Source organism: Oncorhynchus mykiss, chromosome 13 (genome assembly GCF_013265735.2).
Source record: "Oncorhynchus mykiss isolate Arlee chromosome 13, USDA_OmykA_1.1, whole genome shotgun sequence".
Lineage (NCBI taxonomy): Eukaryota > Metazoa > Chordata > Actinopteri > Salmoniformes > Salmonidae > Oncorhynchus > Oncorhynchus mykiss.
In genome coordinates, this window is record NC_048577.1 from 54,122,695 (window position 1) to 54,149,966 (window position 27,272).

The window sequence follows — 27,272 nt, forward strand, 5'->3', positions numbered from 1 at the left end:
GGAATTGTTGTTAAATTTAAATGTTTGAATATTAAATTATTCGTGGGATTTTAGCTTCTAAAATGTGAGAATTGGGTTTTCATGAATGAATTAGGCCTGACTCAGTGGCCCGCCCATGTGAAGAGACATAGGTTGTAAACTATGAAACACACCCATTTTCTCCCTCCACTATATAAGCCCTTGACAAAAATGTAACCTCCTGTTCCGAGGATGTGAATACGACTGTCCGATGTCAGAATGGTTCAGATAATAACTACAGAACGAAGCCAACCTCAGCGTGAGCTTTGGTTGCGAATGGTATGAACTTTGAACTCGTATTCACTACAGAAGTGATACCTGCTAGCCATTGAGTTAGCAACAGCAGCTGCAAACGTGGGTTAGGAAGGAACAGACAGAGTATCCCGTATACCACACAACAACGTTACTACAATGTATCCAGTTGACCACCAGAGACATTCTTCAAAGGACTCGGTTTGGCAACACGGCCTTCCATCTACCACCAACCTACCGAAGCGCAGCTCAGAGTAAATATTTATTGCGTTTTCCTTTTCCAAATGGGCGGTAATTTAGAAAGCATAAGATACTGTGTTTACGATAGCACAGCTTCTCCCTTTTGTTCCTCAGTCTTCCCGCTCTTTCACTCAAACCCAGCCCATTTTCTTTTGTGTAACCAGCTGTCATATCTTTTCCGCCCTCTAGGGACATTTTCCTTTATGACGTAATTTGTATTCAAGGTATGATTCATTCTTTGTATATGTAATTCTGTGTGATTAGTTAGGTATTTAGTAAATACATAATTAAACCCAATTTTGTATTGCTGATTCAACTTTTTAGCCAGGGTTCGTGAAGATAACCAAGAATTTACAACTTTCAGATGAGACTGAATTAAAGTGACGATTAATATTGACTGCTATTGATGTAAAATATGACTAAGTCTTTAAGAGTTTATTCGGAAGATAATAGCTCTATAAATATTATTTTGTGGTGCCCCGACTCTCTAGTTAATTACATTTACATGATTAGCTCAATCAGGTAATATTAATTACGGAGAAAGGATTTTATAGAATAGCATGTCATATCACTTAATCCGGCATAGCCAAAGACACGACAGGGGCATTGTCATGCTGAAACAGGAAAGGACCTTCCCTTCACTGGAACTGTTGCCACAAGGTTGGAAGCACAGAATCATCTAGAATGTCATTGTATGCTGTAGCGTTTAGATTTCCCTTCACTGGAACTAAGGGACCTAGCCCGACCCATGAAAAACAGCCTCAGACCATTATTCCTCCTCCACCAACCTTTACAATTGACACTATGCATTCGGGCAGGTGGTGTTCTCCTGGCATCCGCCAAACCCAGATTTATCCGTCGGACTGCCTGATGGTGAAGCGTGATTCATCACTCCAGAGAACGCGTTTCCACAGCCCTCCATGTGCTCGCCAGAGGTAGCCTGACTGCCATTAGGTACCGAGATGAGATCCTCAGACCCCTTGTGAGACCATATGCTGGTGCGGTTGGCCCTGGGTTCCTCCTAATGCAAGACAATGCTAGACCTCATGTGGCTGGAGTGTGTCAGCAGTTCCTGCAAGAGGAAGGCATTGATGCTATGGACTGGCCCGCCCGTTCCCCAGACCTGAATCCAATTGAGCACATCTGGGACATCATGTCTCGCTCCATCCACCAACGCCACGTTGCACCACAGACTGTCCAGGAGTTGGCGGATGCTTTAGTCCAGGTCTGGGAGTAGATCCCTCAGGAGACCATCCGCCACCTCATCAGGAGCATGCCCAGGTGTTGTAGGGAGGTCATACAGGCACATGGAGGCCACACACACTACTTAGCCTCATTTTGACTTGTTTTAAGGACTTTACATCAAAGTTGGATCAGCCTGTAGTGTGGTTTTCCACTTTAATTTTGAGTGTGACTCCAAATCCAGACCTCCATGGGTTGATACATTTGATTTCCATTGATCATTTTTGTGTTATTTTGTTGTCAGCACATTCAACTATGTAAATAAACTATTTAATTCATTCAGATCTAGGATGTGTTATTTTAGTGTTCCCTTTATTTTTTTGGAGCAGTGTATTTTTTAAAGTATTGTTTGTGCATTGCCAGTCAGGGGTGCCAGTATTTTTGGAGCCCACTGTACAGTGTATGTACATATAGGTAGGGATAAGGGACTAGGCAACAGGATAGATAATAAACAGTAACAGCAGCATATGTGATTAGTCAGAAAGGGTCAGTGCAGATAGTCCAGGTAGTTATTGGTTAACTATTTAGCAGTCTTATGTCTTGGGGGTAGAACCTGTTAAGGGTCCTATTGGTTCTAGACTTGGTACAGAGAGTTTATTTCAATGAGACTACACTGTATAAATAAAGGTTCAACAGTAAAAAAAGATATATATGGTTCCTTCAGGGCTGTTAGCCATTCATTACAATAGTTTTGCCGAGTAATGTCGTTATGTAAATATCTGTACACGTGGGTTTAGTGCATGGATGATTTTGCATACTATGGCAACTTCATGAATGATGTATGAATCCAAAGTGGTATAAATGCATAGCAGAGATGGGAGAATCCCCTCCAGATATGGAATACCTCTGCTTTCCTCTCTGGATCCCCCTTTATGCACTTCCTCCCACTGCTGTTCCTCCCACAGCTGTTCCTCCCACTGCTGTTCCTCCCTCCGCTATTCCTCCCTCTGCTCCTCCATAGCTGCATCTGCAACTATTTACATGCGGTCCCCAGTGACTGTTACAGGCATCTCAATAGCCGCCTCCTCTTTCTATAGGCGCTGCAATGAAGCAAGTTATCTTGTTCCCTAGTGGCCATTGACTAGTTGGGACTGTGGCTTGTACAGTTGTTTTTATACATAATAAACAGAATGGGAGTTGGAAGTCATCTCTGTGGCACACCTTTATTCACAGTTATCACTGAGGCTGAGGTGGAGTGGCAAACTCTATATCACACAGGCCTTTAGCCTGATCTGCCCAACAACAGGCCTGTATCTTAATCCACACACACCATCACCATTACCCTCCTGCTCTGCTGTCTGCATACAGGCCTCTCAGATAGTCAGTTACTGGTCTCTTGCAGTTCTCATTTCTCCTCTCTTTCTCTCTTAAAGCTCAGACAGATTTTTGGACCACAAGATGAGTTCCTATGTATTCTCTCTCTCTCTGGTCTCATAGCTCGGCATATTTGCATGTCAGTTCTGAAGCCTCCAAGCTTGATGGTCTTCTCCGACTGCCATCTCTCTCTCTCTTGGGAAAGGAATGAACAAATATGCTGTTTTATTTTTTCTTCTGAGGGTGTTGAATATTTCAGTTTAGCATTTTCTCTCTTTTATATGCTCCCTCTTTTTTCAGGGTGGGCCTTTGATGTGTCTGTGGATTCGTTATCATTCTGTTTGCATGAGCTCAGACACACGCACGCACACACACACACTGCCTGGCATATGCTGGACCAGACCAGATGTGTCCATATACAGATTCCACATGTTTGTGTGTGTGTGTGTGTGTCTACCCTGCAGTCAGACACTCCAACAACATGCAGTACATTACATTGAGGACATTCTGTGCACACATGATGATTAAAGTACAGAACAACTCATTGATTGAGTTGGCCTGGACAGCATGCTATACTACCATTCTTCAGTAATCACAAAGGACTTCTCTTTCTCAATCAGCTTCATAGTAGTAGAAGACAAACCTCAATAGAAGGATGGTAACTGGTTTATCCTGACTGGCTGTGTCCCATGATGAAGGTGGAGGGCTCTGTAACGGAGGGTGTGTGCTTGAGGGGAGACATTGTGTGTGAGCACGTGTATGTGATGCATACAGTATGTGTGTATGTGTATGGGTGTGTGTGATGTATACAGTATGTGTGTATGGGTGTGTGTGATGCATACAGTATGTGTGTATGTGCACGTGTATGGGTGTGTGTGAGGCATACAGTATGTGTGTATGTGCACGTGTGTGGGTGTATGTGATGCATACAGTATGTGTGTATGTGCACATGTGTGGGTGTATGTGATGTATACAGTATGTGTGTATGTGCCCGTGTATGGGTGTATGTGATGCATACAGTATGTGTGTATGTGCACGTGTATGGGTGTGTGTGATGCATACAGTATGTGTGTATGTGCCCGTGTATGTGATGCATACAGTATGTGTGTATGTGCCCGTGTATGGGTGTGTGTGAGGCATACAGTATGTGTGTATGTGCCCATGTATGTGATGCATACAGTATGTGTGTATGTGCCCATGTATGTGATGCATACAGTATGTGTGTATGTGCCCGTGTATGGGTGCATGTGATGCATACAGTATGTGTGTATGTGCCCATGTATGTGATGTATACAGTATGTGTGTATGTGCCCATGTATGTGATGTATACAGTATGTGTGTATGTGCCCGTGTATGGGTGCATGTGATGCATACAGTATGTGTGTATGTGCCCGTGTATGGGTGTGTGTGAGGCATACAGTATGTGTGTATGTGCACGTGTATGGGTGTGTGTGATGCATACAGTATGTGCACGTGTATGGGTGTGTGTGTGTGAGGCATACAGTATGTGTGTATGTGCACGTGTATGGGTGTGTGAGGCATACAGTATGTGTGCATGTGTATGGGTGTGTGTGAGGCATACAGTATGTATGTGCACATGGATGGGTGTGTGTGAGGCATACAGTATGTGTGTATGTGCACGTGTATGGGTGTGTGTGAGGCATACAGTATGTGTGTATGTGCACGTGTATGGGTGTGTGTGAGGCATACAGTATGTATGTGCACATGGATGGGTGTGTGTGAGGCATACAGTATGTGTGTATGTGCACGTGTATGGGTGTGTGTGAGGCATACAGTATGTATGTGCACATGGATGGGTGTGTGTGAGGCATACAGTATGTGTGTATGTGCACGTGTATGGGTGTGTGAGGCATACAGTATGTGTGCATGTGTATGGGTGTGTGTGAGGCATACAGTATGTATGTGCACATGGATGGGTGTGTGTGAGGCATACAGTATGTGTGTATGTGCACGTGTATGGGTGTGTGTGAGGCATACAGTATGTGTGTATGTGCACGTGTATGGGTGTGTGTGAGGCATACATTATGTGTGTATGTGCACGTGCATGGGTGTGTGTGAGGCATACAGTATGTGTGTATGTGTACGGGTGTGTGTGAGGCATACAGTATGTGTGCATGTGTATGGGTGTGTGTGAGGCATACAGTATGTGTGTATGTGCACTTGTATGGGTGTGTGTGAGGCAAGGCGTCGTGGTTTCAGAGGTCTGGAAAAAGACGGGAGCCCTGGAGCCTTCTGTCTGGCATGCGGCTAGGAGGAAGCCCTGTCATCCTTAAGACACTCACACTCTTCCTCTTCCTCTCCCTCTCTTTTCCCCTCTTTTTATCCCTTTAAGATGGCGGGATGAGAGGATGGCACATCTCTAATTTGATTCCTCCCTCCTTCCACTTCTCTGACCAGAAGCCATTTAAAGCCGTGGGCCACCGAGGAGCTGGCATCCGCCTCTTTCTTCTCCTCCTTCTCCTTCTCTCCGCAAGGCCTCCCTCCATCTTCTCTCTGCCCTCTCATCTCACCCCTTTCTCTGTGATTGATGGTGACTGACTGACTGCTGCTCCCTGTCTCACACACTCCCAGATACATATTTAGGCACACACACACACGGTCATCATGCACACACACACACACACACACACACACACATACACACATATATGGTCACACTCACTTCCTCAGATGACCTCATGCGTTCATCTATATACAAATGTCAAGTGTTAAATACATGCTTATTACACACACACACGCACACTTTCATACGCACACAGTCACACAAACAAACAGGCTCGGAGTGACAACACTCTTCTCATGCTCACAACACACCCAACTTCTGTCTTCCTCTTTATTTGAAAGTTTTGAAGAAGTTAATCCTGCTATTTCTGTCACATCCTTTCCTTCTCAGTGTTTACCTCTCTCTTTTCCTCCCATCTTTTCAGCGCGACTTGACTTCACATCCTTTTGTGTCTGGCTGCTTTGCACAGCACCCTGTAGCCAGTCATATTGCCTGCCTGATTAATAATTACAGAGTACACAACGGCGGGGGAAAAACCATTTCTGCCATCTTTGATGTCCGACATGAGAGAGACCAAAATTACAAAGAGACAGAGGAACGCTATAAAGAGGAGGAAAAAATGTCTTCTTTTACTATTTTCTTTCTTTTTTTGTTGCCTCCTTTTCCCCCGTTGTTGTTGTTATTATTATCTTACTGTCTGGTGGTGCGGTAAATTAGGAAGGCAGTGGTGAGGGAAGAAATAATGTTTCTCCTTTTCTGTCTGTTCTTTTCCCAAAACATTACAAGACACACATCTACACACACTTGTGTGGGTGTCTGGCAGTGACCAATGACTCATCTTCACTCTGAGCATTAGACATAGACCTCGTCCCAATGACACCCTGTTCCCTACACACTGCACTACTGTAGACCAATGGCACCCTGTTCCCTACACACTACACTACTTTAGACCAATGACACCCTGTTCCCTACACACTGCACTACTTTAGACCAATGACACCCCGTTCCCTACACACTGCACTACTTTAGACCAATGACACCCTGTTCCCTACATACTACACTACTTTAGACCAATGACACCCTGTCCCCTACACACTGCACTACTTTAGACCAATGACACCCTGTTCCCTACATACTACACTACTTTAGACCAATGGCACCCTGTTCCCTACACACTGCACTACTTTAGACCAATGACACCCTGTTCCCTACACACTGCACTACTTTAGACCAATGACACCCTGTTCCCTACACACTACACTACTGTAGACCAATGACACCCTGTTCCCTACATACTACACTACTTTAGACCAATGACACCCCGTTCCCTACACACTGCACTACTTTAGACCAATGACACCCTGTTCCCTACATACTACACTACTGTAGACCAATGGCACCCTGTTCCCTACATACTACACTACTGTAGACCAATGACACCCTGTTCCCTACACACTGCACTACTTTAGACCAATGACACCCTGTTCCCTACATACTACACTACTTTAGACCAATGACACCCTGTTCCCTACATACTGCACTACTGTAGACCAATGACACCCTGTTCCCTACATACTGCACTACTGTAGACCAATGACACCCTGTTCCCTACACACTGCACTACTGTAGACCAATGACACCCTGTTCCCTACATACTACACTACTTTAGACCAATGACACCCTGTTCACCAACATACTGCACTACTGTAGACCAATGACACCCTGTTCCCTACATACTGCACTACTGTAGACCAATGACACCCTGTTCCCTACATACTGCACTACTGTAGACCAATGACACCCTGTTCCCTACATACTACACTACTTTAGACCAATGACACCCTGTTCACCAACATACTGCACTACTGTAGACCAATGACACCCTGTTCCCTACATACTGCACTACTGTAGACCAATGACACCCTGTTCCCTACATACTGCACTACTGTAGACCAATGACACCCTGTTCCCTACATACTACACTACTTTAGACCAATGACACCCCGTCCCCTACACACTGCACTACTTTAGACCAATGACACCCTGTTCCCTACATACTACACTACTTTAGACCAATGGCACCCTGTTCCCTACATACTACACTACATTAGACCAATGACACCCTGTTCCCTACACACTGCACTACTTTAGACCAATGACACCCTGTTCCCTACATACTACACTACTTTAGACCAATGACACCCTGTTCCCTACATACTACACTACTGTAGACCAATGACACCCTGTTCCCTACACACTACACTACTTTAGACCAATGACACCCTGTTCCCTACACACTGCACTACTTTAGACCAATGACACCCTGTTCCCTACACACTGCACTACTTTAGACCAATGACACCCTGTTCCCTACATACTACACTACTGTAGACCAATGACACCCTGTTCCCTACATACTACACTACTTTAGACCAATGACACCCCGTTCCCTACACACTGCACTACTTTAGACCAATGACACCCTGTTCCCTACATACTACACTACTGTAGACCAATGGCACCCTGTTCCCTACATACTACACTACTGTAGACCAATGACACCCTGTTCCCTACACACTGCACTACTTTAGACCAATGACACCCTGTTCCCTACATACTACACTACTTTAGACCAATGACACCCTGTTCCCTACATACTGCACTACTGTAGACCAATGACACCCTGTTCCCTACATACTGCACTACTGTAGACCAATGACACCCTGTTCCCTACACACTGCACTACTGTAGACCAATGACACCCTGTTCCCTACATACTACACTACTTTAGACCAATGACACCCTGTTCACCAACATACTGCACTACTGTAGACCAATGACACCCTGTTCCCTACATACTGCACTACTGTAGACCAATGACACCCTGTTCCCTACATACTGCACTACTGTAGACCAATGACACCCTGTTCCCTACATACTACACTACTTTAGACCAATGACACCCTGTTCACCAACATACTGCACTACTGTAGACCAATGACACCCTGTTCCCTACATACTGCACTACTGTAGACCAATGACACCCTGTTCCCTACATACTGCACTACTGTAGACCAATGACACCCTGTTCTCTACATACTACACTACTTTAGACCAATGACACCCCGTCCCCTACACACTGCACTACTTTAGACCAATGACACCCTGTTCCCTACATACTACACTACTTTAGACCAATGGCACCCTGTTCCCTACATACTACACTACATTAGACCAATGACACCCTGTTCCCTACACACTGCACTACTTTAGACCAATGACACCCTGTTCCCTACATACTACACTACTTTAGACCAATGACACCCTGTTCCCTACACACTGCACTACTTTAGACCAATGACACCCTGTTCCCTACATACTACACTACTTTAGACCAATGACACCCCGTTCCCTACACACTGCACTACTTTAGACCAATGACACCCTGTTCCCTACATACTACACTACTTTAGACCAATGACACCCTGTTCCCTACATACTACACTACTTTAGACCAATGGCACCCTGTTCCCTACATACTACACTACTTTAGACCAATGACACCCCGTTCCCTACACACTGCACTACTTTAGACCAATGACACCCTGTTCCCTACATACTACACTACTTTAGACCAATGACACCCCGTTCCCTACACACTGCACTACTTTAGACCAATGACACCCTGTTCCCTACATACTACACTACTGTAGACCAATGACACCCTGTTCCCTACATACTACACTACTTTAGACCAATGACACCCCGTTCCCTACACACTGCACTACTTTAGACCAATGACACCCTGTTCCCTACATACTACACTACTGTAGACCAATGGCACCCTGTTCCCTACATACTACACTACTGTAGACCAATGACACCCTGTTCCCTACACACTGCACTACTTTAGACCAATGACACCCTGTTCCCTACATACTACACTACTGTAGACCAATGACACCCTGTTCCCTACATACTGCACTACTGTAGACCAATGACACCCTGTTCCCTACATACTACACTACTTTAGACCAATGGCACCCTGTTCCCTACATACTGCACTACTGTAGACCAATGACACCCTGTTCCCTACATACTACACTACTGTAGACCAATGGCACCCTGTTCCCTACATACTGCACTACTGTAGACCAATGACGCCCTGTTCCCTACATACTGCACTACTGTAGACCAATGACACCCTGTTCCCTACACACTGCACTACTTTAGACCAATGACACCCTGTTCCCTACATACTACACTACTGTAGACCAATGACACCCTGTTCCCTACATACTACACTACTTTAGACCAATGACACCCTGTTCCCTACACACTACATTACTTTAGACCAATGACACCCTGTTCCCTACATACTGCACTACTGTAGACCAATGACACCCTGTTCCCTACATACTACACTACTTTAGACCAATGACACCCTGTTCCCTACATACTGCACTACTGTAGACCAATGACACCCTGTTCCCTACATACTACACTACTTTAGACCAATGACACCCTGTTCCCTACATACTACACTACTTTAGACCAATGACACCCCGTCCCCTACACACTGCACTACTTTAGACCAATGACACCCAGTTCCCTACATACTACACTACTTTAGACCAATGGCACCCTGTTCCCTACATACTACACTACATTAGACCAATGACACCCTGTTCCCTACACACTGCACTACTTTAGACCAATGACACCCTGTTCCCTACATACTACACTACTTTAGACCAATGACACCCTGTTCCCTACACACTGCACTACTTTAGACCAATGACACCCTGTTCCCTACATACTACACTACTTTAGACCAATGACACCCTGTTCCCTACATACTACACTACTTTAGACCAATGACACCCTGTTCCCTACATACTACACTACTTTAGACCAATGACACCCTGTTCCCTACATACTACACTACTTTAGACCAATGGCACCCTGTTCCCTACATACTACACTACTTTAGACCAATGACACCCCGTTCCCTACACACTGCACTACTTTAGACCAATGACACCCTGTTCCCTACATACTACACTACTTTAGACCAATGACACCCCGTTCCCTACACACTGCACTACTTTAGACCAATGACACCCTGTTCCCTACATACTACACTACTGTAGACCAATGACACCCTGTTCCCTACATACTACACTACTTTAGACCAATGACACCCCGTTCCCTACACACTGCACTACTTTAGACCAATGACACCCTGTTCCCTACATACTACACTACTGTAGACCAATGGCACCCTGTTCCCTACATACTACACTACTGTAGACCAATGACACCCTGTTCCCTACACACTGCACTACTTTAGACCAATGACACCCTGTTCCCTACATACTACACTACTGTAGACCAATGACACCCTGTTCCCTACATACTGCACTACTGTAGACCAATGACACCCTGTTCCCTACATACTACACTACTTTAGACCAATGGCACCCTGTTCCCTACATACTGCACTACTGTAGACCAATGACACCCTGTTCCCTACATACTACACTACTGTAGACCAATGGCACCCTGTTCCCTACATACTGCACTACTGTAGACCAATGACGCCCTGTTCCCTACATACTGCACTACTGTAGACCAATGACACCCTGTTCCCTACACACTGCACTACTTTAGACCAATGACACCCTGTTCCCTACATACTACACTACTGTAGACCAATGACACCCTGTTCCCTACATACTACACTACTTTAGACCAATGACACCCTGTTCCCTACACACTACATTACTTTAGACCAATGACACCCTGTTCCCTACATACTGCACTACTGTAGACCAATGACACCCTGTTCCCTACATACTACACTACTTTAGACCAATGACACCCTGTTCCCTACATACTGCACTACTGTAGACCAATGACACCCTGTTCCCTACATACTACACTACTTTAGACCAATGACACCCTGTTCCCTACATACTACACTACTTTAGACCAATGACACCCTGTTCCCTACATACTGCACTACTGTAGACCAATGACACCCTGTTCCCTACATACTACACTACTTTAGACCAATGACACCCTGTTCCCTACATACTGCACTACTGTAGACCAATGACACCCTGTTCCCTACACACTGCACTACTTTAGACCAATGACACCCTGTTCCCTACATACTACACTACTTTAGACCAATGACACCCCGTTCCCTACACACTGCACTACTTTAGACCAATGACACCCTGTTCCCTACATACTACACTACTTTAGACCAATGACACCCTGTTCCCTACATACTACACTACTTTAGACCAATGGCACCCTGTTCCCTACATACTACACTACTTTAGACCAATGACACCCCGTTCCCTACACACTGCACTACTTTAGACCAATGACACCCTGTTCCCTACATACTACACTACTTTAGACCAATGACACCCCGTTCCCTACACACTGCACTACTTTAGACCAATGACACCCTGTTCCCTACATACTACACTACTGTAGACCAATGACACCCTGTTCCCTACATACTACACTACTTTAGACCAATGACACCCCGTTCCCTACACACTGCACTACTTTAGACCAATGACACCCTGTTCCCTACATACTACACTACTGTAGACCAATGGCACCCTGTTCCCTACATACTACACTACTGTAGACCAATGACACCCTGTTCCCTACATACTACACTACTTTAGACCAATGACACCCTGTTCCCTACATACTGCACTACTGTAGACCAATGACACCCTGTTCCCTACATACTACACTACTGTAGACCAATGACACCCTGTTCCCTACATACTACACTACTTTAGACCAATGGCACCCTGTTCTCTACATACTGCACTACTGTAGACCAATGACACCCTGTTCCCTACACATTACACTACTTTAGACCAATGGCACCCTGTTCCCTACACACTACACTACTGTAGACCAATGACACCCTGTTCCCTACACACTGCACTACTTTAGACCAATGACACCCTGTTCCCTACACACTGCACTACTTTAGACCAATGACACCCTGTTCCCTACACACTACACTACTGTAGACCAATGACACCCTGTTCCCTACACACTGCACTACTTTAGACCAATGGCACCCTGTTCCCTACACACTACACTACATTAGACCAATGACACCCTGTTCCCTACATACTGCACTACTTTAGACCAATGGCACCCTGTTCCCTACATACTACACTACTGTAGACCAATGACACCCTGTTCCCTACATACTACACTACTTTAGACCAATGACACCCTGTTCCCTACACACTGCACTACTTTAGACCAATGACACCCCGTTCCCTACACACTGCACTACTTTAGACCAATGACACCCTGTTCCCTACACACTGCACTACTTTAGACCAATGACACCCTGTTCCCTACACACTACACTACTTTAGACCAAAGGCACCCTGTTCCCTACACACTGCACTACTGTAGACCAATGACACCCTGTTCCCTACACACTACACTACATTAGACCAATGACACCCTAGTCCCTACACACTGCACTACTGTAGACCAATGACACCCTGTTCCCTACATACTACACTACTGTAGACCAATGACACCCTGTTCCCTACACACTACACTACATTAGACCAATGACACCCTAGTCCCTACACACTGCACTACTGTAGACCAATGACACCCTGTTCCCTACACACTGCACTACATTAGACCAATGACACCCTGTTCCCTACACACTACACTACATTAGACCAATGACACCCTAGTCCCTACACACTGCACTACTGTAGACCAATGACACCCTGTTCCCTACACACTGCACTACATTAGACCAATGACACCCTGTTCCCTACACACTACACTACATTAGACCAATGACACCCTAGTCCCTACACACTACACTCCATTAGACCAATGACACCCTAGTCCCTACACACTGCACTACTGTAGACCAATGACACCCTGTTCCCTACACACTACACTACTTTAGACCAATGGCACCCTGTTCCCTACACACTGCACTACTTTAGACCAATGACACCCAGTTCCCTACATACTACACTACTTTAGACCAATGGCACCCTGTTCCCTACATACTACACTACATTAGACCAATGACACCCTGTTCCCTACACACTGCACTACTTTAGACCAATGACACCCTGTTCCCTACATACTACACTACTTTAGACCAATGACACCCTGTTCCCTACACACTGCACTACTTTAGACCAATGACACCCTGTTCCCTACATACTACACTACTTTAGACCAATGACACCCTGTTCCCTACATACTACACTACTTTAGACCAATGACACCCTGTTCCCTACATACTACACTACTTTAGACCAATGACACCCTGTTCCCTACATACTACACTACTTTAGACCAATGGCACCCTGTTCCCTACATACTACACTACTTTAGACCAATGACACCCCGTTCCCTACACACTGCACTACTTTAGACCAATGACACCCTGTTCCCTACATACTACACTACTTTAGACCAATGACACCCCGTTCCCTACACACTGCACTACTTTAGACCAATGACACCCTGTTCCCTACATACTACACTACTGTAGACCAATGACACCCTGTTCCCTACATACTACACTACTTTAGACCAATGACACCCCGTTCCCTACACACTGCACTACTTTAGACCAATGACACCCTGTTCCCTACATACTACACTACTGTAGACCAATGGCACCCTGTTCCCTACATACTACACTACTGTAGACCAATGACACCCTGTTCCCTACACACTGCACTACTTTAGACCAATGACACCCTGTTCCCTACATACTACACTACTGTAGACCAATGACACCCTGTTCCCTACATACTGCACTACTGTAGACCAATGACACCCTGTTCCCTACATACTACACTACTTTAGACCAATGGCACCCTGTTCCCTACATACTGCACTACTGTAGACCAATGACACCCTGTTCCCTACATACTACACTACTGTAGACCAATGGCACCCTGTTCCCTACATACTGCACTACTGTAGACCAATGACGCCCTGTTCCCTACATACTGCACTACTGTAGACCAATGACACCCTGTTCCCTACACACTGCACTACTTTAGACCAATGACACCCTGTTCCCTACATACTACACTACTGTAGACCAATGACACCCTGTTCCCTACATACTACACTACTTTAGACCAATGACACCCTGTTCCCTACACACTACATTACTTTAGACCAATGACACCCTGTTCCCTACATACTGCACTACTGTAGACCAATGACACCCTGTTCCCTACATACTACACTACTTTAGACCAATGACACCCTGTTCCCTACATACTGCACTACTGTAGACCAATGACACCCTGTTCCCTACATACTACACTACTTTAGACCAATGACACCCTGTTCCCTACATACTACACTACTTTAGACCAATGACACCCTGTTCCCTACATACTGCACTACTGTAGACCAATGACACCCTGTTCCCTACATACTACACTACTTTAGACCAATGACACCCTGTTCCCTACATACTGCACTACTGTAGACCAATGACACCCTGTTCCCTACACACTGCACTACTTTAGACCAATGACACCCTGTTCCCTACATACTACACTACTTTAGACCAATGACACCCCGTTCCCTACACACTGCACTACTTTAGACCAATGACACCCTGTTCCCTACATACTACACTACTTTAGACCAATGACACCCTGTTCCCTACATACTACACTACTTTAGACCAATGGCACCCTGTTCCCTACATACTACACTACTTTAGACCAATGACACCCCGTTCCCTACACACTGCACTACTTTAGACCAATGACACCCTGTTCCCTACATACTACACTACTTTAGACCAATGACACCCCGTTCCCTACACACTGCACTACTTTAGACCAATGACACCCTGTTCCCTACATACTACACTACTGTAGACCAATGACACCCTGTTCCCTACATACTACACTACTTTAGACCAATGACACCCCGTTCCCTACACACTGCACTACTTTAGACCAATGACACCCTGTTCCCTACATACTACACTACTGTAGACCAATGGCACCCTGTTCCCTACATACTACACTACTGTAGACCAATGACACCCTGTTCCCTACATACTACACTACTTTAGACCAATGACACCCTGTTCCCTACATACTGCACTACTGTAGACCAATGACACCCTGTTCCCTACATACTACACTACTGTAGACCAATGACACCCTGTTCCCTACATACTACACTACTTTAGACCAATGGCACCCTGTTCTCTACATACTGCACTACTGTAGACCAATGACACCCTGTTCCCTACACACTACACTACTTTAGACCAATGGCACCCTGTTCCCTACACACTGCACTACTTTAGACCAATGACACCCAGTTCCCTACATACTACACTACTTTAGACCAATGGCACCCTGTTCCCTACATACTACACTACATTAGACCAATGACACCCTGTTCCCTACACACTGCACTACTTTAGACCAATGACACCCTGTTCCCTACATACTACACTACTTTAGACCAATGACACCCTGTTCCCTACACACTGCACTACTTTAGACCAATGACACCCTGTTCCCTACATACTACACTACTTTAGACCAATGACACCCTGTTCCCTACATACTACACTACTTTAGACCAATGACACCCTGTTCCCTACATACTACACTACTTTAGACCAATGACACCCTGTTCCCTACATACTACACTACTTTAGACCAATGGCACCCTGTTCCCTACATACTACACTACTTTAGACCAATGACACCCTGTTCCCTACACACTGCACTACTTTAGACCAATGACACCCTGTTCCCTACATACTACACTACTTTAGACCAATGACACCCCGTTCCCTACACACTGCACTACTTTAGACCAATGACACCCTGTTCCCTACATACTACACTACTGTAGACCAATGACACCCTGTTCCCTACATACTACACTACTTTAGACCAATGACACCCCGTTCCCTACACACTGCACTACTTTAGACCAATGACACCCTGTTCCCTACATACTACACTACTGTAGACCAATGGCACCCTGTTCCCTACATACTACACTACTGTAGACCAATGACACCCTGTTCCCTACACACTGCACTACTTTAGACCAATGACACCCTGTTCCCTACATACTACACTACTGTAGACCAATGACACCCTGTTCCCTACATACTGCACTACTGTAGACCAATGACACCCTGTTCCCTACATACTACACTACTTTAGACCAATGGCACCCTGTTCCCTACATACTGCACTACTGTAGACCAATGACACCCTGTTCCCTACATACTACACTACTGTAGACCAATGGCACCCTGTTCCCTACATACTGCACTACTGTAGACCAATGACGCCCTGTTCCCTACATACTGCACTACTGTAGACCAATGACACCCTGTTCCCTACACACTGCACTACTTTAGACCAATGACACCCTGTTCCCTACATACTACACTACTGTAGACCAATGACACCCTGTTCCCTACATACTACACTACTTTAGACCAATGACACCCTGTTCCCTACACACTACATTACTTTAGACCAATGACACCCTGTTCCCTACATACTGCACTACTGTAGACCAATGACACCCTGTTCCCTACATACTACACTACTTTAGACCAATGACACCCTGTTCCCTACATACTGCACTACTGTAGACCAATGACACCCTGTTCCCTACATACTACACTACTTTAGACCAATGACACCCTGTTCCCTACATACTACACTACTTTAGACCAATGACACCCTGTTCCCTACATACTGCACTACTGTAGACCAATGACACCCTGTTCCCTACATACTACACTACTTTAGACCAATGACACCCTGTTCCCTACATACTGCACTACTGTAGACCAATGACACCCTGTTCCCTACACACTGCACTACTTTAGACCAATGACACCCTGTTCCCTACATACTGCACTACTGTAGACCAATGACACCCTGTTCCCTACACACTGCACTACTTTAGACCAATGACACCCTGTTCCCTACATACTACACTACTTTAGACCAATGACACCCTGTTCCCTACATACTACACTACTTTAGACCAATGACACCCTGTTCCCTACATACTACACTACTTTAGACCAATGGCACCCTGTTCCCTACATACTACACTACTTTAGACCAATGACACCCCGTTCCCTACACACTGCACTACTTTAGACCAATGACACCCTGTTCCCTACATACTACACTACTTTAGACCAATGACACCCCGTTCCCTACACACTGCACTACTTTAGACCAATGACACCCTGTTCCCTACATACTACACTACTGTAGACCAATGACACCCTGTTCCCTACATACTACACTACTTTAGACCAATGACACCCCGTTCCCTACACACTGCACTACTTTAGACCAATGACACCCTGTTCCCTACATACTACACTACTGTAGACCAATGGCACCCTGTTCCCTACATACTACACTACTGTAGACCAATGACACCCTGTTCCCTACATACTACACTACTTTAGACCAATGACACCCTGTTCCCTACATACTGCACTACTGTAGACCAATGACACCCTGTTCCCTACATACTACACTACTGTAGACCAATGACACCCTGTTCCCTACATACTACACTACTTTAGACCAATGGCACCCTGTTCTCTACATACTGCACTACTGTAGACCAATGACACCCTGTTCCCTACACACTACACTACTTTAGACCAATGGCACCCTGTTCCCTACACACTACACTACTGTAGACCAATGACACCCTGTTCCCTACACACTGCACTACTTTAGACCAATGACACCCTGTTCCCTACACACTGCACTACTTTAGACCAATGACACCCTGTTCCCTACACACTACACTACTGTAGACCAATGACACCCTGTTCCCTACACACTGCACTACTTTAGACCAATGGCACCCTGTTCCCTACACACTACACTACATTAGACCAATGACACCCTGTTCCCTACATACTGCACTACTTTAGACCAATGGCACCCTGTTCCCTACATACTACACTACTGTAGACCAATGACACCCTGTTCCCTACATACTACACTACTTTAGACCAATGACACCCTGTTCCCTACACACTGCACTACTTTAGACCAATGACACCCCGTTCCCTACACACTGCACTACTTTAGACCAATGACACCCTGTTCCCTACACACTGCACTACTTTAGACCAATGACACCCTGTTCCCTACACACTACACTACTTTAGACCAAAGGCACCCTGTTCCCTACACACTGCACTACTGTAGACCAATGACACCCTGTTCCCTACACACTACACTACATTAGACCAATGACACCCTAGTCCCTACACACTGCACTACTGTAGACCAATGACACCCTGTTCCCTACATACTACACTACTGTAGACCAATGACACCCTGTTCCCTACACACTACACTACATTAGACCAATGACACCCTAGTCCCTACACACTGCACTACTGTAGACCAATGACACCCTGTTCCCTACACACTGCACTACATTAGACCAATGACACCCTGTTCCCTACACACTACACTACATTAGACCAATGACACCCTAGTCCCTACACACTGCACTACTGTAGACCAATGACACCCTGTTCCCTACACACTGCACTACATTAGACCAATGACACCCTGTTCCCTACACACTACACTACATTAGACCAATGACACCCTAGTCCCTACACACTACACTACATTAGACCAATGACACCCTAGTCCCTACACACTGCACTACTGTAGACCAATGACACCCTGTTCCCTACACACTACACTACTTTAGACCAATGGCACCCTGTTCCCTACACACTGCACTACTGTAGACCAATGACACCCTGTTCCCTACACACTACACTACATTAGACCAATGACACCCTAGTCCCTACACACTGCACTACTTTAGACCAATGACACCCTGTTCCCTACACACTACACTACATTAGACCAATGACACCCTAGTCCCTACACACTGCACTACTTTAGACCAATGGCACCCTGTTCCCTACACACTGCACTACTGTAGACCAATGACACCCTGTTCCCTACACACTACACTACATTAGACCAATGACACCCTAGTCCCTACACACTGCACTACTTTAGACCAATGACACCCTGTTCCCTACACACTACACTACATTAGACCAATGACACCCTAGTCCCTACACACTGCACTACTTTAGACCAATGACACCCTGTTCCCTACACGCTGCACTACATAGACACATGCACATCTCTTCCATCGTCTCTGACCCTAGCGTGCCCTCTCACACACTTCCCCTGTCCCCACTCTTTCCTATCTCGTCAACACAGAGAGGTGAGGCTGGATGTCAAACAGACAGTGATCAAACCAAGACAATGCCGATGACTGCAGGCCCGTCTCAGTCACACACACATACAGTGCCTTGCAAAAGTATTCGCCCCCCTTGAACTTTGCGACCTTTTGCCACATTTCAGGCTTCAAACATAAAGATATAAAACTGTATTTTTTTGTGAAGAATCAACAACAAGTGGGACACAATCATGAAGTGGAACGACATTTATTGGATATTTCAAACTTTTTTAACAAAGCAAAAACTGAAAAATTGGGCGTGCAAAATGATTCAGCCCCCTTAAGTTAATACTTTGTAGCGCCACCTTTTGCTGCGATTACAGCTGTAAGTCACTTGGGGTATGTCTCTATCAGTTTTGCACATCGAGAGACTGAAATTTTTTCCCATTCCTCCTTGCAAAACAGCTTGAGCTCAGTGAGGTTGGATGGAGAGCATTTGTGAACAGCAGTTTTCAGTTCTTTCCACAGATTCTCGATTGGATTCAGGTCTGGACTTTGACTTGGCCATTCTAACACCTGGATATGTTTATTTTTGAACCATTCCATTGTAGATTTAGCTTTATGTTTTGGATCATTGTCTTGTTGGAAGACACATCTCCGTCCCAGTCTCAGGTCTTTTGCAGACTCCATCAGGTTTTCTTCCAGAATGGTCCTGTATTTGGCTCCATCCATCTTCCCATCAATTTTAACCATCTTCCCTGTCCCTGCTGAAGAAAAGCAGGCCCAAACCATGATGCTGCCACCACCATGTTTGACAGTGGGGATGGTGTGTTCAGCTGTGTTGCTTTTACGCCAAACATAACGTTTTGCATTGTTGCCAAAAAGTTCAATTTTGGTTTCATCTGACCAGAGCACTTTCTTCCACATGTTTGTTGTCTCCCAGGTGGCTTGTGGCAAACTTTAAACGACACTTTTTATGGATATCTTTAAGAAATGGCTTTCTTCTTGCCACTCTTCCTTAAAGGCCAGATTTGTGCAATATATGACTGATTGTTGTCCTATGGACAGAGTCTCCCACCTCAGCTGTAGATCTCTGCAGTTCATCCAGAGTGATCATGGGCCTCTTGGCTGCATCTCTGATCAGTCTTCTCCTTGTATGAGCTGAAAGTTTAGAGGGATGGCCAGGTCTTGGTAGATTTGCAGTGGTCTGATACTCCTTCCATTTCAATATTATCGCTTGCACAGTGCTCCTTGGGATGTTTAAAGCTTGGGAAATCTTTTTGTATCCAAATCCGGCTTTAAACTTCTTCACAACAGTATCTCGGACCTGCCTGGTGTGTTCCTTGTTCTTCATGATGCTCTCTGCGCTTTTAACGGACCTCTGAGACTATCACAGTGCAGGTGCATTTATACGGAGACTTGATTACACACAGGTGGATTGTATTTATCATCATTAGTCATTTAGGTCAACATTGGATCATTCAGAGATCCTCACTGAACTTCTGGAGAGAGTTTGCTGCACTGAAAGTAAAGGGGCTGAATAATTTTGCACGCCCAATTTTTCAGTTTTTGATTTGTTAAAAAAGTTTGAAATATCCAATAAATGTCGTTCCACTTCATGATTGTGTCCCACTTGTTGTTGATTCTTCACAAAAAAATACAGTTTTATATCTTTATGTTTGAAGCCTGAAATGTGGCAAAAGGTCGCAAAGTTCAAGGGGGCCGAATACTTTCGCAAGGCACTGTACACACACACATACACACACACACACACTAGACATGTTCTGAAGGCAGGTTTGACAGCTGCGGTGTATCATTCAGCGTGATCCTGACTTGAAGACTGTCTCTGCTCTGACAGCTCTTTATGCGGGGACTCCCTATATTGTTGACACACACACACACCCCCGTACACAAAGCCCTTGTGTACTGAGCTATCACTCCAACCATCACTTCTGCTACACAACCATTAAAGGTTTGAACTGAGAAGTGATGGACAGCAGAGTGTTTTACAGTGAACAAAATCAATCAAATTACAGAGAAAATAACTCCTTGTATGTTTATGTATCACTTTTTCTTTTGTCATTTGTGTGTGTGTGTGCGTGTGTGTTAATGTATCAAATCAAATTATTTGTCACATGCGCCGAATACAACAAGTGTAGACTTTACCGTGAAATGTTTACTTACAAGCCCTTAACAAACAGTGCAGTTCAAGAAGAGTTAAGAAAATATTTACCAAGTAGACTAAAATAAAAAGTAACATAATAAGAATATAAATAAAGAGGCTATATACAAGGAGCACCGGTACCGAGTCAGTGTACTGGGGTACAGGCTAGTTGAGGTAATCTGTACATGTTGGTAGGGACGAAGTGACTATGCATAGGTAACCAACAAACAGAGAGTGTACAAAGGGGTGGGGGGGGTCATGTAAATTGTCCGGTGGCGATTTTATGAATTGTTCAGCAGTCTTATGGCTTGGGGGTAGAAGCTGTTGAGGAGCCTTTTGGTCCTAGATTTGGGGCTCTGGTACCGTTTGCCGTGCGGTAGCAGAAAAAACTTGGGTGACTGGAGTCTGACCTCACCTATTATATAGGATGGATGGCTGGAAGCTTGGCCCCAGTGATGTATTGGGCCATTTGCACAACCCTCTGTAGTGCCTTACTGTCAGATGCCGAGCAGTTGCCATACCAGGCGGTGATGCAACCGGTCAGGATGCTCTCGATGGTGCACCTTTTAGAAACTTTTGAGAATCTGGGGACCCATGCCAAATCTTTTCTCTCCTGAGGGGGAAAAGGTTTTGTTGTGCCCTCTTCACGACTGTCTTGGTATGTTGGGACCATGATAGTTTGTTGGTGATGTGGACACCAAGGAACTTGAAACTCTCGACCCGCTCCACTACAGCCCCGTCGATATTAATGGGGGCCTGTTCGGTCCACCTTTTCCTGTAATCTGTGATCCGCTCCTTTGTCTTGCTCACATTGAGGGGGAGGTTGTTGTCCTGCCAGTTCTCTGACCTTCCTATAGGCCGTCTCATCGATGTCGGTGATCAGGCCTACCACTGTTGTGTCGTCAGCAAGCTTAATGATGGTGTTGGAGTCGTGTTTGGCCACACAGTCGTGGGTGATAGGGAATACAGGAGGGGACTAAGTACACACCCCTGAGGGGCCCCAGTGTTAAAGATCAGCATGGCAGACGTGTTGTTGCCTACTCTTACCACCTGGGGGCGGCCCGTCAGGAAGTCCAGGATCCAGTTGCAGAGGGAGGTGTTTAGTCCCAGAGTCCTTAGCTTAGTGATGAGCTTCTTGGGCACTATGGTGTTGAACGCTGAGCTGTAGTCAATGAACAGCATTCTCACGTAGGTGTTCCTTTTGTCCAGGTGAGAAAGGGCAGTGTGGAGTGTGATTGAGATTGTGTCTTCTGTGGAACTGTTGGGGCGGTATGCGAATTGGAGTGGGTCTAGGGTATCCGGGAGGATGCTGTTGATGTGAGCCATGACCAGCCTTTCAAAGCACTTCATGGCTACCGACGTGAGTGCCACGGGGCGGTGATCAAATCAAATGTATTTATATAGCCCTTCTTACATCAGCTGATATCTCAAAGTACTGTACAGAAACCCAGCCTAAAACCCCAAACAGCAAGCAATGCAGATGTAGAAGCACGGTGGCTAGGGAAAACTCCATAGAAAGGCCAAGACCTAGGAAGAAACCTAGAGAGGAACCAGGCTATGAGGGGTGGCCAGTCCTCTTCTGGCTGTGCCGGGTGGAGATTATAACAGAACATGGCCAAGATGTTCCAATGTTCATAAATGACCAGCAGGGTCAAATAATAAAAGTCACAGTAGTTGTCAATGGTGCAACAAGTCAGCACCTCTGGAGTAGATGTCAGTTGGCTTTTCATAGCCGATCATTAAGAGTATCTCTACAGCTCCTGCTGTTTCTAGAGAGTTGAAACAGCAGGTCTGGGACAGGTAGCACGTCCGGTGAACAGGTCAGGATTCCATAGCCGCAGGCAGAACAGTTGAAACTGGAGCAGCAGCATGGCCAGGTGGACTGGGGACAGCAAGGAGTCTTCACGCCAGGTAGTCCTGAGGCATGGTTCTAGGGCTCAGGTCCTCTGAGAGAAAGAAAGAAAGAGAGAATTAGAGAGAGCATACTTACGTAATAATTTAGGCAGGTTACCTTCGCTTCCTTGGGCACAGGGACTATGGTGGTCTGCTTGTGTATGTGTTAATGTGTGTATGTGTTTCAGGGAGAAGGAGGAGCAGCTGGGACGTGAGAGGGAGTGTCAGCGGCAGCAGACCCAGCAGGCAGAGAATGCTCTGGAACACTTTAAGAAGCAAGTAGAGATCAGCTCAGAGAAGACCTACGCTAACATGAAACTACAGGTAACATGCTGATAATACTACATGAAACTATAGGTACCATACTGATAGTACTACATGAAACTACAGGTAACATACTGATAATACTACATGAAACTACAGGTAACATACTGATAATACTACATGAAACTACAGGTAACATGCTGATAATACTACATGAAACTACAAGTAACATACTGATAATACTACATGAAACTACAGGTAACATGCTGATAATACCACATGAAGCTACCGGTAACATGCTGATAATACTACATGAAACTACAGGTAACATACTGATAATACTACATGAAACTACCGGTAACATACTGATAATACTACATGAAACTACCGGTAACATACTGATAATACTACATGAAACTACAGGTACCATACTGATAGTACTACATGAAACTACAGGTAACATGCTGATAATACTACATGAAACTACAGGTAACATACTGATAATACTACATGAAACTACAGGTAACATGCTGATAATACCACATGAAGCTACCGGTAACATGCTGATAATACTACATGAAACTACAGGTAACATACTGATAATACTACATGAAACTACAGGTACCATACTGATAGTACTACATGAAACTACAGGTAACATGCTGATAATACTACATGAAACTACAGGTAGTATACTGATAGTACTACATGAAACTACAGGTAACATGCTGATAATACTACATGAAACTACAGGTAACATACTGATAATACTACATGAAACTACAGGTAACATACTGATAATTGTCACGCCCTGGTCTTAGTATTTTGTGTTTTCTTTATTATTTTGGTCAGGCCAGGGTGTGACATGGGTTATTTATGAGGTGTGTTTTGTCTTGGGATTGTGGTTAGTGTGGTTGTCTAGAATAGTCTATGGCTGCCTGTAGTGGTTCTCAATCAGAGGCAGGTGTTTATCGTTGTCTCTGATTGGGAACCATATTTAGGCAGCCATATTCTTTGAGTGTTTCGTGGGTGATTGTTCCTGTCTCTGTGTTTGTTTGCACCAGATAAGGCTGTTTAGGTTTTCACGTCACGTTTCTTGTTTTTGTATTGTTCGTGTTTATCTTTTATTAAAGATGAATCAAAATAACCACGCTGCATTTTGGTCCGATCCCTGCTACACCTCCTCTTCAGAGGAAGAGGAGAAAGAAAACTGTAACAATAATACTACATGAAACTACAGGTAACATGCTGATAATACTACATGAAACATACTGATAATACTACATGAAACTACAGGTAACATGCTGATAATACTACATGAAACTACAGGTAACATGCTGATAATACTACATGAAACATACTGATAATACTACATGAAACTACAGGTAACATGCTGATAATACTAAACTCAGCAAAAAAAGAAACGTCCTCTCACTGTCAACTGCGTTTATTTTCAGCAAACTTAACATGTGTAAATATTTGTATGAACATAACAAGATTCAACAATTGAGACATAAACTGAACAGGTTCTACAGACACGTGACTAACAGAAATGGAATACTGTGTCCCTGAACAAAGGGGGTTCAAAAGTAACAGTATCTGCTGTGGCCATCAGCTGCATTAAGTACTGCAGTGCATCTCCTCCTCATGGATTTGCCAACTCTTGCTGTGAGATGTTACCTCACTCTTCCACCAAGGCAATGAAGATCTGTTTAGTTATTTGGATTTTTACGAATTATCTTTGAAAGACAGGGTCCTGAAAAAAGGACGTTTTGCAGTGTCCTTCCAGATGTCTGTTTAGTTCAGTGTCCTTCCAGTTGTCTGTTTAGTGCAGTGTCCTTCCAGTTGTCTGTTTAGTGCAGTGTCCTTCCAGTTGTCTGTTTAGTGCAGTGTCCTTCCAGATGTCTGTTTAGTGCAGTGTCCTTCCAGTTGTAGGTTTAGTGCAGTGTCCTTCCAGTTGTCTGTTTAGTGCAGTGTCCTTCCAGATGTCTGTTTAGTGCAGTGTCCTTTCAGATGTCTGTTTATTGCAGTGTCCTTCCAGTTGTCTGTTTAGTGCAGTGTCCTTCCAGATGTATGTTTATTGCAGTGTCCTTCCAGTTGTCTGTTTAGTGCAGTGTCCTTCCAGTTGTAGGTTTAGTACAGTGTCCTTCCAGTTGTAGGTTTAGTTCAGTGTCCTTCCAGTTGTAGGTTTAGTTCAGTGTCCTTCCAGTTGTCTGTTTATTGCAGTGTCCTTCCAGTTGTCTGTTTAGTGCAGTGTCCTTCCAGTTGTAGGTTTAGTACAGTGTCCTTCCAGTTGTAGGTTTAGTACAGTGTCCTTCCAGTTGTAGGTTTAGTGCAGTGTCCTTCCAGTTGTAGGTTTAGTACAGTGTCCTTCCAGTTGTAGGTTTAGTACAGTGTCCTTCCAGTTGTAGGTTTAGTGCAGTGTCCTTCCAGTTGTCTGTTTAGTGCAGTGTCCTTCCAGTTGTAGGTTTAGTGCAGTGTCCTTCCAGTTGTAGGTTTAGTACAGTGTCCTTCCAGTTGTTGGAGGGGATGTATAATTTCTGAAGGTTTGTTTTGATGTTGTCTTTGTAGTGTTTCCTTTGTCCGCCAAGGGCTCGCTGACTTTCATTCAACTGGAAGTACGTGATCTGTTTCGGGAGGCGTGAGTTGGGCATCCGGATCACACAACCTGTCCAATTAGAGTTGGGGTTGTAATATATATATATATATATTTATTTAACCTTTATTTAACTAGGCTAGTCAGTTAATCCAAGGAAAAGTGGGTTAACTGCCTTGTTCAGGGGCAGTACGACAGATTTGTCAGCTCTTCGATTGGATCCATTAACCTTTTGTTTACTGGCCCAACACTCTAACGACCAGTAATGGTGATGCTGTTTATTCTGGCCTCCTCCAGCACGCTGGTGTTGGTCGTCAGCTTTAGACCAGGAGTTTAGTTTACATACACATAGACACATGCACATCTCTTCCATCGTCTCTGACCCTAGCGTGCCCTCTCACACACTTCCCCTGTCCCCTCTCTTTCCTATCTCGTCAACACAG

The 27,272-nt window shown here is 44.9% G+C and overlaps 1 protein-coding gene across 2 annotated transcripts in view; it reads left to right on the forward strand.

The window, feature by feature from the left end:
• Positions 1-27,272, forward strand: part of cep112 (centrosomal protein 112) — a 211,250-nt gene that overhangs the window by 69,947 nt on the left and 114,031 nt on the right. For both annotated transcript variants that reach the window (XM_036941515.1, XM_036941516.1), the window contains exon 18: positions 24,158-24,293. In XM_036941515.1, coding sequence (XP_036797410.1) covers positions 24,158-24,293 — 136 coding nt within the window. The remainder of the gene's footprint in view (positions 1-24,157; positions 24,294-27,272) is intronic.